Source organism: Paroedura picta, chromosome 11 (genome assembly GCF_049243985.1).
Source record: "Paroedura picta isolate Pp20150507F chromosome 11, Ppicta_v3.0, whole genome shotgun sequence".
In the NCBI taxonomy this organism is placed as follows: domain Eukaryota; kingdom Metazoa; phylum Chordata; class Lepidosauria; order Squamata; family Gekkonidae; genus Paroedura; species Paroedura picta.
Genome location: NC_135379.1, coordinates 21,692,361 through 21,708,343, shown reverse-complemented (window position 1 = coordinate 21,708,343; position 15,983 = coordinate 21,692,361). Strand labels below are relative to the sequence as shown.

Here is a 15,983-nt window from a genome sequence, read left to right as displayed (position 1 = left end):
GATTTCTCATTCCAGCCGAGCGCTGCGCTGGGCCGCGTGGCGCGAGGACCTCTCCCCTTGGTACCTAGCAAGTCCGTGAGGGGAGCCACTACGGAGGAGTATCTGGGGATGAAGCCTCTAAAAAAGTTAGCAAACCCCAGGAAGCTTTGTAGCTGTTTCCGGGTGCGGGGCCTTTCCCAGGCCAGCACCGCCTGCACCTTCTCGGGGTCCATAGCTATGCCCTGGGCTGAGATGCGGTAGCCCAAATAGTCCAGGGAGGGACGGTGGAATTCGCACTTAGCCAGCTTCACGTATAGGTGGTTTGCCAGCAGGCGCTTTAACACCTCCCTCACCAGGGTCACGTGCTCTTGGGGATCTTGGCTGTAGATCAGGACGTCATCCAAATAAACAACCACCCCCTGAAACAGAAGGTCCTGCAACACCTCATTAATTAGACTCATGAAAACCCCAGGTGCCCCGCTTAAACCGAACGGCATCACTTTAAATTCGAATTGCCCCAATTGACAGTTAAACGCTGTTTTCCACTCATCCCCCTCCCGGATGCGTACCCGGTAGTACGCCTCCCTTAGGTCCAGCTTAGTGAACAGAGTCCCTTTGCCCAGCCGGGCCAGCAAATCCGGGATCAGCGGGAGGGGGTAAGCGTTCCCCGCTGCGATGGCGTTGAGGCCCCGGTAGTCCTGGCACAGCCGTCGGGACCCATCCTTTTTCCGGACGAACAAGACTGGAGCTCCCATGGGACTGGAAGCGGGCCGGATGAAACCTCGGGCCAGATTTTTACCCAAAAACTCCCGGAGGTCCTTGAGCTCACCCTCACTCATCTTGTAGATGCGCCCTTTGGGTAGTACCGCCCCCTCTGGGATGTTGATAGCGCAGTCCGTGCGGCGGTGTGGGGGTAGCTCGTCCGCTTCCCGCTCGCTGAAAACGGCTGCGAGGTCTCGGTACTCTGGCGGGACCTCGGGCTCTGGTATCTCCTGCTGCGCCGCCGCCGCTCCCCTGGGACGCGCCGCCGTCCTCTTGTGGCTGGAATTCTCGTGGGGGACCCGATGCCGTGCACCCACCGTCAAGTCGAACTTCAGGGTCCCCGCCCGCCAGTCCACCACGGGGTTGTGTTCCTTCAGCCAATCCAGGCCCAACACCGCCCGATATCCCGCTACGGGGACCTGGATCAGCCACCGCAGCTCTTGGTGGTCCCCTATGTGGATGGCGATAGGACCCACCTCCTCCCCGAAAGGTCCCCCCTGAATCGGGCTGCCGTCCATCTGGACGAAAACCAGGGGAACCTTCCGAATGCGCTTCGGTAGCCCCAAAGCCCGGGCTATCTGGGGGTGGACCATGCTGTGGTCGCATCCAGAGTCCAAAAGAGCCTCCCCCACCCAACTTAGTCCGTTCTCCGGGTTCCGGAGCTCTAAAATTACCACGTTCGGAGGTCGCGCCTCATGCTGTAGGGGTTTTCCCTCGCACCGCGGGACCTGCTGCCCGGCGCCGTCTACAGCAGGTCCTGGCCGTTTCCCGTCGCCTGGGCGCTTCCCGGTTCGTTGCGGAGGTCCTCCGCCCGGCGTGCCTGCTGGGGGCGTGTCGCACCTCCCCCCTGGGAGAGCCCGCGGTCCTCCCCCCCTTGCCGTTGGCACGCTGCTGCGAAATGTCCTGACCCCCCGCATTTCAGGCACAGACCTTCCCGGCGTCTCCTTTCCCGCTCGGGGTTCGGGGGTCGTTTGGGGCGAGAGTTGTCGGGGCCCGGTCTCGGCGCCTCGGCTGACCCGCCTTTGGCCTCCCGGGGGGGTGCGGCGGCCCAACCCAGGCTGGCTTCCAGCTTGGCGACCACAAAACACCACCCCTCCAGTGTAGACAGATCTTCTTCCGTCCCCTTGATCACGGCCCATTCCCTGAGCTTCGGGTTAAGGCCCTCCCGGAAGTACTCGATTTGGGTCTCCTCGTTCCAGGAGAACACCTTGCCTGCTTCCCTCCGGAAAATGTCTATATAGTCCATAACCCCCCTAGTACCCTGTCGAAGTCCCTTGATCCGACTCTTTGCCTTGTCCTCAGCCTGGGGGTCCTGGAATCGTCGGCGGAGCGCGACCACGAAGTCCTGCAGGTCCCGCGTTGCCAGGTCGCCGCGCTCGGCCAACCCTAGGTACCACTGACCCGCCTTGCCCTGGAGACACGAGGCCACCCCCCAGACCAAGTCCTCGGAGTCCTCATACCGGTCTCCATACCTCCGGGCATGCGTCAGCGCGTGGAGGAGGAACTGCGGGAGGTCGTCCGGCGTCCCGTCGAAACGCGCCTTAAGCTCTGGGGGGGAACGTTTTGGAGAGTAGTCCGACCCCCTCCGGATCCGGGATTCTCGGCGTCCGCCGTCTCGTCCTGCTCCGCTCCACCGGCTACCAACTTGCCCAACGACGCCGTGCCGCTCCCTGCCTTGCACGTCGCTCCTGCGTTGGTCCGGCTCTCGCCGCCCCGTCGGCTCACCCGCTCCCCCGAGATCCTCTGCTGTCTCGCCTCTCCGCTGGCCGTCTCGCCTACTCGGGACTGAAAACTGCTCCGGGTCGGGGTCCGGGGCCCGCTCACCAGTGCCGGGCTCGTCCTCGTCGCTGGAGACGTCCTCACTCGACGCGATCCCCTCCGCCGTTGTATTACCAGTCCCTCCGGGCCCGGCCCGAGCTTGCTCACGGGCTTCAGCTGCCTGCAAGCGCCTGGCCAAGTCCGCCATGGCCCGCCGCAGGTCCTCTAGGGATTCCTCAGGTCCTACCGGGCGAAGCGCCTGCCTCAGCTGGGTGTCCCAGGTTGGGGCCAACCCCCCAGACCTCGGCGCGCTCCCCGCCGTGCTTGGGAACCCCATGGCCCGGCGCCTTCCCTTGGCCGCCGCTGCCGAGGGTCTCGGGGTCCCGGACAGCTGCTCCTGGCCCCCCGATTTTCGGAGGAAATCTCCCGGGGACATTAAACTCATGTTCCCGGGGTTCGTGGGGGTCGAGACCGCCCCGTTGCTTGAAAACGCCATCTCTGGATCCGTCCCGATAAGCGCTCGGATGCGATGCCGACCCTGGAGTTCGGTGGGAAGCTCTTACGATGTCGGGGACCCGCTTGCTAACTGAAAAAACAGGGTGCCCCTTTGAAGAAAACGTCACGCCAGGCCTGGTGAACGATACAACAGGAACAAGCTTTATTTCAGCAACGTGGAGTCCGCTGGTATGGAGTAAGAGCTTCCACCGAACTCCAGGTGGAAGCTCCCTTTTATACAAAACCCACCTCCTTAGGCTGTATTGCCCCACCCAGTACTTGCGGAGGGAACATGCTGATACAATCATGACTCATGCACATATGCGAGGTTTTCCGGGGTTCCTGATGGCCCATTTTCCTGGAACAAAGGGCCATCTCCGGGCCCTTGTCAAAAGGTGGAGGGGGACATTGAGGTTCTTTAGCGGCCATTGCCACCTCAAACGATCGGGTGGGGCGCCCAGCTGCCGGCTTGCCTATGATCACCATGCCCTACCTCCGTGATCGCGGGCGCCTCTGATGGCGGGGTTCGGTCCGGTTCCCAAGCCACCAAGGACCGAACCACGACACCATGAGAAACACAGAATAAAAAGCAGGAACCACAAGCAAATCCAGATGCAATGGATACACATTTGGGATGTGCATCTAATTGCAGCTCTCCCTCCCCACAAAACCCCCAGCATTTCTGCTGTGTCTACTGCCTGACATTGTGTGTTTGGAGACACACATCTCCCCTTCACAATTTGCTAGGCTCCCTGGGAAGCATGTAATACATAAGCAACCATCATGGCTGCCGTGTAAGAAAAGAATGGAATGTTTTGTCCTCCAACAATTCTGCATGAGTTCTCATTTGCCTCTGGGTGTTGGGGTTAGAGTGTCATGGATCATGGAACCCCAGGTTCAAATCTCCACTGAATGAACTTTGGGCCACTCACACACTCTCAGCCTAACCTACCTCACAGGGTCGTTGTGAGGATAAAATGAAGCAGAGAATGATGCAAGCTGCTTTTGGGCACCCTTTATGGGGAAAGGCAGAGTACAAATAAAAGAAAATAGGGGGGGATTAAAATGTAAAACGAAAAGGCAGAGGAAAAACACCACATTATTTGTAATGCTGATTTCTTGTATCAAGTCATATTCCCAATAATTGTATGAAATGCACGTATGATATTAAAGTGTCAGTTAAAAGCAAACCAGTTATTAGAAAAGGGATAACAGGTGCTTTAAACTGCAGCAAATGTTGACATCTGAAAGAAAAGAAACATAATCACTTAATGCTTCCTTGACTTTGCATGAAAATGAATATCCGGTCCCTGTCAATTCTCATCTCTATTTCCTTAAGTGACTGAATAAAAAGAAGTACAAATCCCTTAATGAAAAACCTCATGCATATTGTCAAGGACAAATAAACTAATGTGTCAGTCAAACCCTAAAAGAAGATGTTCCAAAGCCAGGAGGCTAAAATGCAACAGCAATTATCTTTTGCATTGCTGAAGAACAATAGGTGCAAATCTGCTACCTTAGCAACCAAGCTAGCCAGTCATAAAGGGGGAGGCAGGTGGGAGGAGGGAGTAGAAAGCTCAGGTTGTAACAGAACTAAAAAAATACACACACACAAACCTTTGTTCCTGCCTATATCCAATCCCATTTCAAATCACTATACCGCTTCGTGTGTATCTCACGTATTTTAGACTGATAACAATATATATCACGCTCATTTATTCATATATTTTCAAACAGTTGGACAGCTCAATTCCTGTGCAAAGGAAGCCCAAGCAGAAGCAATGGAGATTTCTCTCAAATAAACATGCACAGGATTGCAACCAGCAAAATTCTTTTTTATGAATCCTATTACGTTTCTATTCATACCAATCCTGTTACAGAAGGGAAGCTAAGAATCTTTGTTTTGTTATTTACCTGCCCTGAGCAATCGGCGGGATACAAAAATAAAGTTGATGATGGTGATGATGATGATGATAAATGGTATGCTACTTTTTGCTTGCAGAAACATAATCTATGGGCTTGCATTTAAGGTTGCACATTCCCATAATTGTACCAGGCTTACTAAGTACCAAAGAGTGAGGTTGCCCAGTCCAGATCTACCATGTGATTCCTTTACTAGGGGTTGAAGCAACAACGTACTCATGACTTTTCTGCTCTCTGTGGCTGAACCTAAAACCAGATCTCCTGTGAAGATCTAAAACTCCATCCTCTCTACTACCTTGTTTATACTTGCAAAAACTGGATTCAATTCAGACAATGAGAGAAACGTTTGTCAGCATGAAAGGGTGTATGTGTGTTCTTTACAAATAATCGACAGCAAATCTGTATAAGCATTTGTGATTTGTCAAGAACAGTGGAGCGCAGAATGTATTTATGTGATTTCTTATTCTGATAAGCCATAAGAATATGATAAAAGCTTACGGTGCCTTTACTGAAGAACACTAAAACCCAGCCTCAAAGCTTACTTTTCTGATTATTTTATTTGCCTCCTGCAACTGATGATGGGAGAATTTCTTCCTAGCATTTATTCCATCTAGTTGGGACTGCACGATACAGAGTGTTAATGGGATTTTGAAATCAGTAGGAAGGATAAATAAGACCTATTATGCACGGGCCCGAATGCCCACGCTGGCGGTGGCAGGGCATCGGGGAAAACCCCCGATTATGCATACCCCCGCCGCCAGCGCGGCCATGGTCCGGGCCAGGGCCATGGAAGGCCTGCATTATCGGAACGTGGGAACTTCCGTGGTCCCTGAGATACCGTGGGCGCCCGCAGGAGCTGGGGCAGGCCGGCACTGTGCATAATTGACAGCACCTGGCCTTTCAGCCCACCCAGCTCCAACCTACGGTGTCCCTGTAGGGACACTGCATGCCTCTGCGAGCTTCGCAAAGCTGCGGAGCCGGCAGGGGCGTCCCCCTTCCCCCGCTGTAGTATGTGGTGGTGGCCCAGTCCCTTCCCACACCCAAAGCCATTGCCACGACCGGGCAGCATTCTGGGCTTCCCGGCACGCAAGGTGTGTGTGTGCACTACGCTGGGGCGTTGATGTACCCCGTGGAGCCCCACCCTCATACATACACAGGGAACGATGGGGCATACTGCTCCACCGCAATGGTGCAGTGACCCCCCAGCGTAGTGGCCGCCGTGCATAATAGGTCTAAGTGAGTATGACCCATCAGCTAATACAGAGTTCCCCACACCAAAGGGTTTTTGGAAAGTGAATGGACCTAGCTGGGGCATTGCCCAGCAGGGCTTCGGACTGGCCCCTGGAGATCTAACAGGCAGATTAAAGAACATTGATTCAGCAGCAGCTGCCACCACAGGGTTAGCTGTATTCTCTTTCACTCCTATCTCCCAGTGTATCTCCCAGTGCAAGGCATGCGCAGGCGGGCAGTTGCCCTGCCGGTCCCCAGCCTCAAAAAGGTTGGGGACCACTGCTGTAAGGAACTTCTTCCGGATGTTTAATTGAAAATTCATTTGAATTAATTTCAACCCACTGGTTCTGGTCCGAACCTCTGGGGCAACAGAAAACAACCCTCCTCCATCTTATATGACAGCCCTTCAAGTAGTTGAAGATGGTTATCATATCACCTCTTAGTTGTCTTCTCTCCAGGCTAAAGAGACCAAGCTCACTCAACCTTTTCTCATACGACTTGGTCTCCAAACCTCTCACGATCTTTGTAGCCCTCTTCTGGACACGCTCCAGTTTGTCTACATCTTTCTTCATCTGTGGTGCCAAAAGTGAACACAGTACTCCAAGCGAGGTCTAACCAGAGCAGAGTAAAGCGGTAACATCACCTTGCATGATGTTAATGGAGAATGAATTAATGGAAAATAGGTTCATCATTGGTTGTTGGGCATGGAGAGTAAACAGCTTCCATTTTCAGAGGATGTTTGTCTATGAATACTACTTGCTAAAGGGTAACCATAGGAGAAGGCTTTGACTTCTATGCCATGCTTGAAGGACTTCTACAGGCATCTAGCTACGTACTGCAAGCTGCACTAGATAAGCCTTTGATCAGAAGAGTTCTTATGGTGGTTGAAGTGCCAGGCCTTGGAGAACTTGGAGACCCAAGTTCAGATCTCTACTCAACTAGTGATTTCTCTGGTTTATTTATCTCTCTCTCTCTCTCTAAGTAGATTCACAAGGTTTTTGTGAGGACAAAATGGGTGTAGAACCGTGTATATTACATGAGTTCCTTTGATGGAAGGGTCATAAAAAAACAGATTGAATTGATATGAAACTGGGGTAGGAAAAGAGTCTCATAATGAAGTGTTTAGCAACTGACGGCAAGGGTAGAGCTTTTAATGAGTCTTCCATTAAGCTAAGCCCTTTTGGGGACATATATGTATCTCTTTTTCATATTTTTTAATTTTATTTTTCATTCTGGCTTAGCAATGTAAGACCTGGAGACTTGTAAATATGTCCGAAACTATGAGGGCAGGAATGGGGCCCCAGAGGGTGGCAACCCGCACTTACCTCTTTCTTTTTCCTTTCTTCTTCCTTCCGTTTCTTCTCCTCTCTTATTTGAGCCAAACGTTGCTTTTTACGCTCAAGCTCTGCTTTTAAATCACTCTTGTCTGACATGATGATGATTTTCTGTTAGAAATAAAAAAAAAACAGTACAATAAAATGCCATAAACTAATTTTAAAAGCTAGAAACACTTTCTGCCTCTTAAGTGAATAGATTAGGAGGCTTCTGACAAAACAGATTGTGGCACTAAACTGGTTTAGCAAGTGGCACATGGAACCCCAAAAGAGATATAACAACTACTTAGTTCTTGATTTTAAAAGGGTACCTTAATGATCTCCAAATAGCCTTGCCAGCCTCCAGCAGGGGCCTGCAGATCTCCTGCTATTACACTGGATCTCCAGGTAATAGAGATCAGGAAATGGCTGCTTTGGGGGAGTAGACCTATGACATCGTACCCCACTGAAGTCCCTCCCCTTCCATAGCCCCACCTCCCCAGGCTCCACCTCCAAATTCTCCAGGAAATTCCCAACATAGAACTGGCAACCCTCTCTGTGAACCACCTAGATCTCAGTGTTTTGCTAAGTTCCCACCAAATAAAAGGTAAGTTCACAATGATTGCAGGCTATGAGAACTTGAGCCCTAGGTTCTGAGCCCGGTTATCGTATCACTGATGCTCTCACTACCACGTTGAGTGAGCCATGCATGAACATTAACTGGGCTGCTGCAGGCACGATTTTTTTTTTTTTTTTGCTTTTCCTAGAGGCATTTTTTTCCTTCTCTGGTTATTTTACCGCCACTTTTCATTTGCAAAGTTTGATTTTGTTGGCACTGCTTTACAGATTTTATGTGGATATTGGCTATGCCTTGAGTGAATACATTCTTTGTGGCTGAATTGCATTTTATGTTTTGGGAGGCTCCTTTGTAGTTTTGTGAGGGTGGTGCTTTATTCTTTGATTAGCATTAGTACATTTAAAAAGTAAAATATTAGTGTAAGTAACCCTTTTAATTTAACCCCTTGTCAGTCAAAGAGACCAGGTTGTAATGTTATTAATGCACCCTTTCCGCCCGGCCCCTCAGCGTAGAGTAACCAGGTGGTAAAGTGATTTGTACCATTTCAGACTGCATGCAGGGTCATATCATTATGTTGCTCAGTTAGAGCCAGTTTGGTGTAGTGGTTAGGAGTGCGGGTTCAATTCTCCACTCCCCCACATGCATCCAGCTGGGTGACCTTGGGCTCACCACGGCACTGATAAAGCTGTTCTGACCGAGCAGGAATATCAGGGCTCTCTCAGCCTCACCTACTTCACAGGGTGTCTGTTGTGGGGAGAGGAAAGGGAAGGCGACTGTAAGCCGCTTTGAGCCTCCTTCGGGTAGAGAAAAGCGGCATATAAGAACCAACTCTCCCTCTCCTTCTCCTTCATGTAAAATGCTCCCAGCATGTCAGGTTACACAATTTTAGGATATGTTATGCTACCAGTTTTCCAGCAACGAAGAATTACTGCTAGGGAACCTGTGAAAAAAGTAACTCCTCACTTGCACTGTGAAGTGGCACAATGCCTTTCTTCACAGCTGGAGGAGTGTTCTCAGAGAGGCTGAACAAAAGGGACCCCATGCCAGTGTTGGCAGGTTGCCTATGCAACAGTCAGGACATTGAAATAATTAAAGGTGAAGAAAGCTTTATTTAGAAGCTGCCTTACTAGCTAAGTGAGACTTCTAGACTGTTGGGGGGGGGAGGAACACGATTCCTAAACGGTGCATTATACCGACTGACAAGGAGAACTCCTTGAGAAGGAAGGTTACTCCCCCTCCCTCACACCACAGTCCTGTCTAGCTGGAGCTTGCTGCCCTCTGCAGGATCTACTTTAGTATTCTTTTTTGTACACAAAACTCTGCCATATTCCAACAGCCAGAACATAACTGGGCACTCTTCTGCCGACTAGCTTCTCCTCAGGTAGTCTTCTACCATGGAACAACTATATTTTTCCAGGAGAAATAACAACAGTTCAGTAACACCGAATCTCTCTCCCTCACAGGCTCTTCTCTGCCAAATCCCTTTCACTTTCTCATTGCACGAAGAGTGAACCAGTCATCCCATTCCTGCCTTGTAGGGATGCCAGCCTTCAGGCGGGCCCGGGGATTCCCTGGAATTATAGTTCATCTCCAGACTACAGAGATCGGTCTCCTTGGGAGAAAATCAATGCTTTGGAGAGTGGATTCTTTGGCACTATATCCATTGAGGTCCTTGTCCTCCTCAAGCTCCAGCCCCAAATCTCCATGAGTTTCCCAACCTGGGTCTGGTCACCCAAACCCCTCATCTTCCACCAGTGGCCAGGGGGGACCTGGCAACCCTAGTGGTGAGAGCTGCATTCGTACTCAGTGAATGACCTTTGAGTGGTGACTGGGAGGGGAATGCTGGATGGTGTCACTAGCAGGTGTTTCATGCTGGGCCAGAAGATAAAGAATGGTAGGATTGTACCATCATCAGAAAACATATATAAAAATAATACACAAAAAGGCCCACTTGTGACATACATACACAAGACCTTTATTGGCATGCTACAGAAGAGAGAGTCCATTTTGACAAGACATGTAACAGCACGGGCCCATTTGCTGTGATTGGTTTTAAAATAAAAACCAGGAGAAATCAAGCATCGCTTTCTTTTGTTTTCCAACTCAGAGGGAAGGCGCTGGAGTTTTCCAGTCATCAAAGTGAATCGAATGTTGCCACAGAACAGAAGGATGCTGATTGAATTCACTTCCCACAGTATTTTCACCACTGACATTGCGGACTCAGTAGCTTAGCAATTGCTTTCTTAAGTATACACACAAGCACATTACGTTTTCTCTTTCTCAGAGACCCTAGCAACATGATACTCTAACGCAGGGGTGGCCAAACTGTGGCTCTCCGGATGTCCATGGACTACAATTCCCATGAGCCCCTGCCAGCATGGGAATTGTAGTCCATGGGCATCTGGAGAGCCACAGTTTGGCCACCCCTGCACAGTCTGATATACAGAGCACCCAAGGGGTGTGTGTGTGTTTTAAACTCACCAGGTTTTAGAAGCATGATTCAGTTTGGGACAACAAAATGAGGGGGAGTATTTAAGCCATCCTTGCACTGTTTCCCCAATCTAAAACCACTTTGGGGTGCTATCTGCCCACTTTGTGAAAATATATATGCATCCGATACTGCATATATTTTCATAATGGAGAAAATACATTTCCCCAGGGCCATCTTTGATGGGGGTAATGGAATGGGGTGAGGTTCAAATGTCTTTTCCCCTCAGAGTCTTTTCCCAACCCAAATCAGGCCCCTGAGGAAGTGGTGAGTGACTGAGGTTTCTAGGTCCCACCAGTCACTGGCAGGAAAGGGAGACATGGCTTGGGTCCTCCCCATGACCGTTTGTGCACTGGGAACTTCACTGCCCCAGCTCCTGTGCAGGAGCACAAATCGGGGCCAGATGAGGCGCACCAGACAAAATGCTCCTCCATGTGGGTGCAGGAATAGGTAAGGCAACCTGCCATGACTAAAACTCCAGCCTGCAGCCCAGCATGAAACCTCCAGTGCATAAACGGTACATGTGGAGCTCACGCAGATCTTACAGTTAGGTCCAGAGTTATTCTGCACTAGGGGCTCCTGCTAGCAACCGGCAACTTGCATCCCTGTTCTGCATGCTTTGAGTTTGCATGTCTTTTATTCCTTTCCAGTGCTTTGCTCTAGCCAGTGCATGCATTTCCCCCAAAGTCCCTTTTTCTTTGTGGTCAGCCCTTCCCTCTGTATGGGTTACAGTTGCCAATCGGAGCCTTTCAAGAGCAGCAGGAGGGTCCGGGGGAAGGGTCATGGTGGTGGGAGGTGGCACTGTGAATGTAAATAGAAATAAATAAATCTTTATTTTTCTAGCCCGCCCTTCTGATACAGCTCAGGACAGGTGACAACATCATTAAAACAAAAAGTTAGGCTAAAACATAACATTATCTAGTTTTCCCCAACTAATTACATAGCACCTGAGGGGGGGGAGGTTCTAGACTTCATGGAGCAGGTCTTCCCTTTCGCCAGTGGTGAGGCCAGCATTTCTTGATGGTTATTTCAGACCCTGACCATACGTGATGGTATCATTTCCAGGTTTCCTATAGAATTTCTGACAATTCCTACTGCTCCCACCATCACTTCAAGGTTTTTCCCAGAAGTGACATCATCATACAACACCAGTGAGTTTTTATTATTATTATTATTATTCCCCCGTTGCTGCCATGAGCAATGGGAGGTCAGGGCAAAGGGTCCCTTTCCCTCACTGGGGGCTTCCAGGTCTGATATGAGTGTGACTGCCTGAATTCACCATGTATTGACTGTCTTGCTTGCAGTGGCAGTAAGAAACATATAGTAAGGTTGCTTGTGTGCCTGTTACTAATGTTGGCAGTATTTAAATATGCAAAGAGAGGAGGGTGCAGTACCGGGTTGCTAAAAAGAAGAGAAACAACTTTGTATAGAAAGAGGACAGTCCTGTCTTCACTGTTCTGTTATCTTCATTCCCTTTGTTCTGGGGGAAGCATGCTCAAGGGAGCAGGAAGTCTCCAGTTTGAGTCAATAAGGACACTGGAGGAGATAACTTGAAAAAGATCAGGAGGTTTCTGATCTAACTATGCTAAATACACATTTCCTCTGATGCCCCCTGCAGGACAGTATATTCTGCTTAGTTAGATCTTGCATATTCCAACTATTAATTGGAGTGCACTGCTGCCTCTCTTTGTAGGGATTCATGCAAAATACCTGCCTCTATGTCCCTTCTCTTAGTCCAGTTTTCTTGGGGTGCAAGATGCAATTCACTGAATGCTACATGCCTCCTCAGTGTAACTCTGCTTCATAGTAACGCTTGCCCTGTTAGGCGGTGGCACACACCGACCCCTGCCTGCTGTGCTATGCAAGAAGTTTGGTGGTCTGTGTGTTGCGAGTTTGCGCTGTTTACTTGGACAGAGGTCCAACCACCAGCAGAGAAGAGATCACTCACCAACACAGCCAAGTTGTTGCAAATTATTTACAGTGGTTTATTTACATCCAGCATCCAGCAATACATTCAGCGGAGTTTCAGAATGTCCTGCTTAGCTCTCAATAAAGAAGGCAGACAGAATAACACAGTGCATATTCCATATATACAGTTTAACAGCCAATCACAACAGTGCTGACTCACTCAGGTAATTAGCCACAGGTGCAACACCTTATTGCATCATCCCAATGCATTCCTATGGAGACTCAGGCTGACAACTAGAGACAAGCCTGGACGTGCCCCTTACATGCCTGGACATGCCCCTGGAATCCATTGCATTGATATAGTTTATAGCATTGGCTATATGATCAATACTTGACTGCCATATACTGACACACCTCCTCAGGCATGTATTGATCATTCCTGGATGTGTCATTTTCCCCTTCAGCCACCATGCGCAAGGCTTTGCACAGTTGGATAAATCTATCCACACTTAGCGCCTTTGTAAAGATATCTGCTACATTGTTTTCTGATTTACAATGTTCCAATGTTACTAAGTTCTTCTTTACAGCTTCTCTTACATTCTGGTAACGAATGGTTATATGTTTACTGCGGGATTTTATCCCTTTGTCAACAGCCAGCTGGGTTGCTGCCGTACTGTCACAATACACCTTTATTGGCAATGGTGCATTAATGTCAAAATCTATTAAGACTTGATTTAACCATTCAACCTGTAAGCACAATTCACTTAAAGCAGAAAACTCAGCCTCACATGTACTTGTGGCCACATGTGATTGTTTCAATGCTTTCCAAATTATTAGAGCACCAGATACATAAATTGCAATCCCTGATGTGGATTTCCCATTGAGGTCACCCCAACTTGCATCACTAAATGCCCACACCCTTGGATTATTATCCACACTTAGAGATAGCTTAAGGTGTACCGTACCTTTAAGATATCTAAGTATGCGTTTTGCTGCCACCCAGTCTCTCATTGTTGGACAGGAACATCGCTGACACAACAAATGAGTAGCATAGTATATATCTGGCCTACACCAAGTAGCTATATATAGCAAAGAGCCCACGAGCGATTGGAAGGTTGTCACATCTTCCAATATCGCACCCTCTGGGTCTTTTAGATAGCTAGTGGTCATTGGAGAATTTACAGCCTTTGCTTCCAACATGTTAAACCTCTCCAGTAACTTTAGTATTTTCTTCCCTTGGAACATTTCATAGCCACCCTGGCCATCCTGGGATATATCAACACCTAGGTAATGCCCCACATTGCCCAGATGCTTGACCTTAAACAGTTGTTCTGTTGTTTTCACAAACCAATCAACTTGTTGCTCTGTGTTGTACAGAAATGCTAAATCATCCACGAAACACAGCAAATAACAATTAGACCCAAACAATTGTATTTTATACATGCATACGTCACCTATACATTGTTTGAAACCCACACTGAGTAGTGCCTCATCAAGACATTTTCTCCATAAAAATGCTGATTGATGAAGTCCATACAATGCCTTGTTTATTTTTAAGACCTTGTGTTTGTCTTCCCCTTCAAAACCAGGGATCTGGGTCATAAATAAGTTTTCTGTTACCCTTGCATTCAAGTAAGCAGTAACAAAATCTGCATGATGTATTCTCATTCGATTTTGGCTTGCCTTTAGCAATGCCACTCTTAGCGTTTCTGCACGTAATGTGCTGGCAAATGTCTGGTCATAGTCTAAGTGTTTACATTGACTAAAACCACGAGCGACCAGACGGGCTTTTCTTAAGATTGTGCCGTCTGCTAACCGTTTGAGCTTGTAAATCCATCTACAAGATATCACCTTTTCCCCAGCTGGCAAACACATAGAAGTAAACACTTCATTTTCAGTTAAGGATTTGTACTCAGTCTCCATTGCCTGAACCCAGGCCTCTCTCTCAGACTTGTCCAGAGACATGACTGCTTCATAATTCTCCGGTTCAGCATAGACGTTATTGATATAACCGTACCTCTGAGGTGGTTTTCCTTTTGTGGTACGCTCTGACACCCTAGGAATCACTCTTTCACCTCCTTCTGCTTGAGCAGAATCTTGCCTGTCAGCAGGAGACGAGGGAGTAGCCTCTTGCTTGATTTCAGTTTGGCCTTCAGAGCCATCTGTTAGTGGGAGAGATACCCTGCCAGGGAAATCATTTGCATGAATCCTTGGCCAGCCCTCACTCTCACAAAAACCAGCTGAGCGACTGAAGCTCAAGGAATTATTTTGGTTTAGAAACCGATAGCTTTTCATACTGTTTTGATAACCCAGAAAGGTTAGCTTCTGAGCTCTGTCCTTCCCTTTTCTACGTTTTGTTAGTGGTACATTTACCCAGGCTTTTGTGCCAAACACCCGCAGATGGTCTAGGTCTGGGTTTTTGGAGTATAAAACCCTGTACGGTATATTTTGTATACTGCTCGTCCATAGACGGTTTACCACATAGCATGCATTTTTTAATGCTTCAGCCCAATACCCCATGTTTAACCCTGAGTCTTTTATCATTGATAACATCATGGTTTGTAGGACTGCCCCACGTCTCTCAGCCAGCCCGTTTTCTTGTGGGGTTGCCACATTTGCCACCCTATGCTCTATGCCTTTGACCTTAAGCCACTTTGTGAACTCTAGCGACATAAATTCGCCTCCCATGTCTGTTTGGAATGCAGCCATCTCCAAACCCAGTTGCTTTTCAACCCTTTTAAGCCAATATTTGGTGGTCTGAAACACCTCGGATTTATGTTTCAATATATACACCCAGCTGAATCTGCTATAGTCATCTGTGTAAATGACCGCGAAACGGTTTTTTGATAAACTAGGCTGATAAGGGCCGATAACGTCACAGTGCACCAGTTCCAAGGCTCTTATAGTCATTCTAGAGCTCTTTTTGGCTACCGGGAAAGCTTTAGATTTGGTTTGTTTACAGATGTCACAGTCTAAAAACACATCACATTTTTGTACATCATCCCTGCCTAACATAGCCAGTGTTTTGTTTATGACATTGAAACTGGCGTGGCCTAGGCGCCTATGAAGAAGGTGGATACAATTCTCATGGGGATTTTTGTTCAGGACCGCTTGTGCTTTGGCAGACTCATTTACAATCCTGTAAACATCATTATGCATCTCTCCTTGCACTAGAGTTTTATCACCCTTGCTTATGGTACACCTGTCCTCAAAGAACTGAACAGTGAAACCCTGCTTAGCCAATGAGGATACACTAAGAAGGTTATTTTCAAGCGAGGGTACATGCATAACGTGATCAAACACACACCCCAGGGCAGAAAATTCTACACTACCCTGGCAGCTGACTATAGAACTGCTGCCGTCCGCTAAGTTTACATGTTTGAGAGTGGAAGGCTGTACAGACTTCAAGAGCTTTTTGTCTGCACAGAAATGCTGGCTGGCTCCTGAATCAAGTAACCAAATCCCAGCAACACCACCACCCCCAGTTACCACCAAAGAAGCTCCCTGCCTCTTCAAACAATCCTTACCCTTAGCCTTTTTGCTATTGTTT

General features: G+C 48.6%; 1 protein-coding gene across 7 annotated transcripts in view; it reads right to left on the bottom strand.

Annotated features, from left to right (window-relative positions):
• Window positions 1–15,983, bottom strand: part of DYNC1I1 (dynein cytoplasmic 1 intermediate chain 1) — a 222,370-nt gene that overhangs the window by 193,029 nt on the left and 13,358 nt on the right. For all 7 annotated transcript variants that reach the window (XM_077303653.1, XM_077303652.1, XM_077303655.1 and 4 more), the window contains exon 2: window positions 7,473–7,592. In XM_077303653.1, coding sequence (XP_077159768.1) covers window positions 7,473–7,580 — 108 coding nt within the window. In that variant the 5' untranslated portion in view covers window positions 7,581–7,592. The remainder of the gene's footprint in view (window positions 1–7,472; window positions 7,593–15,983) is intronic.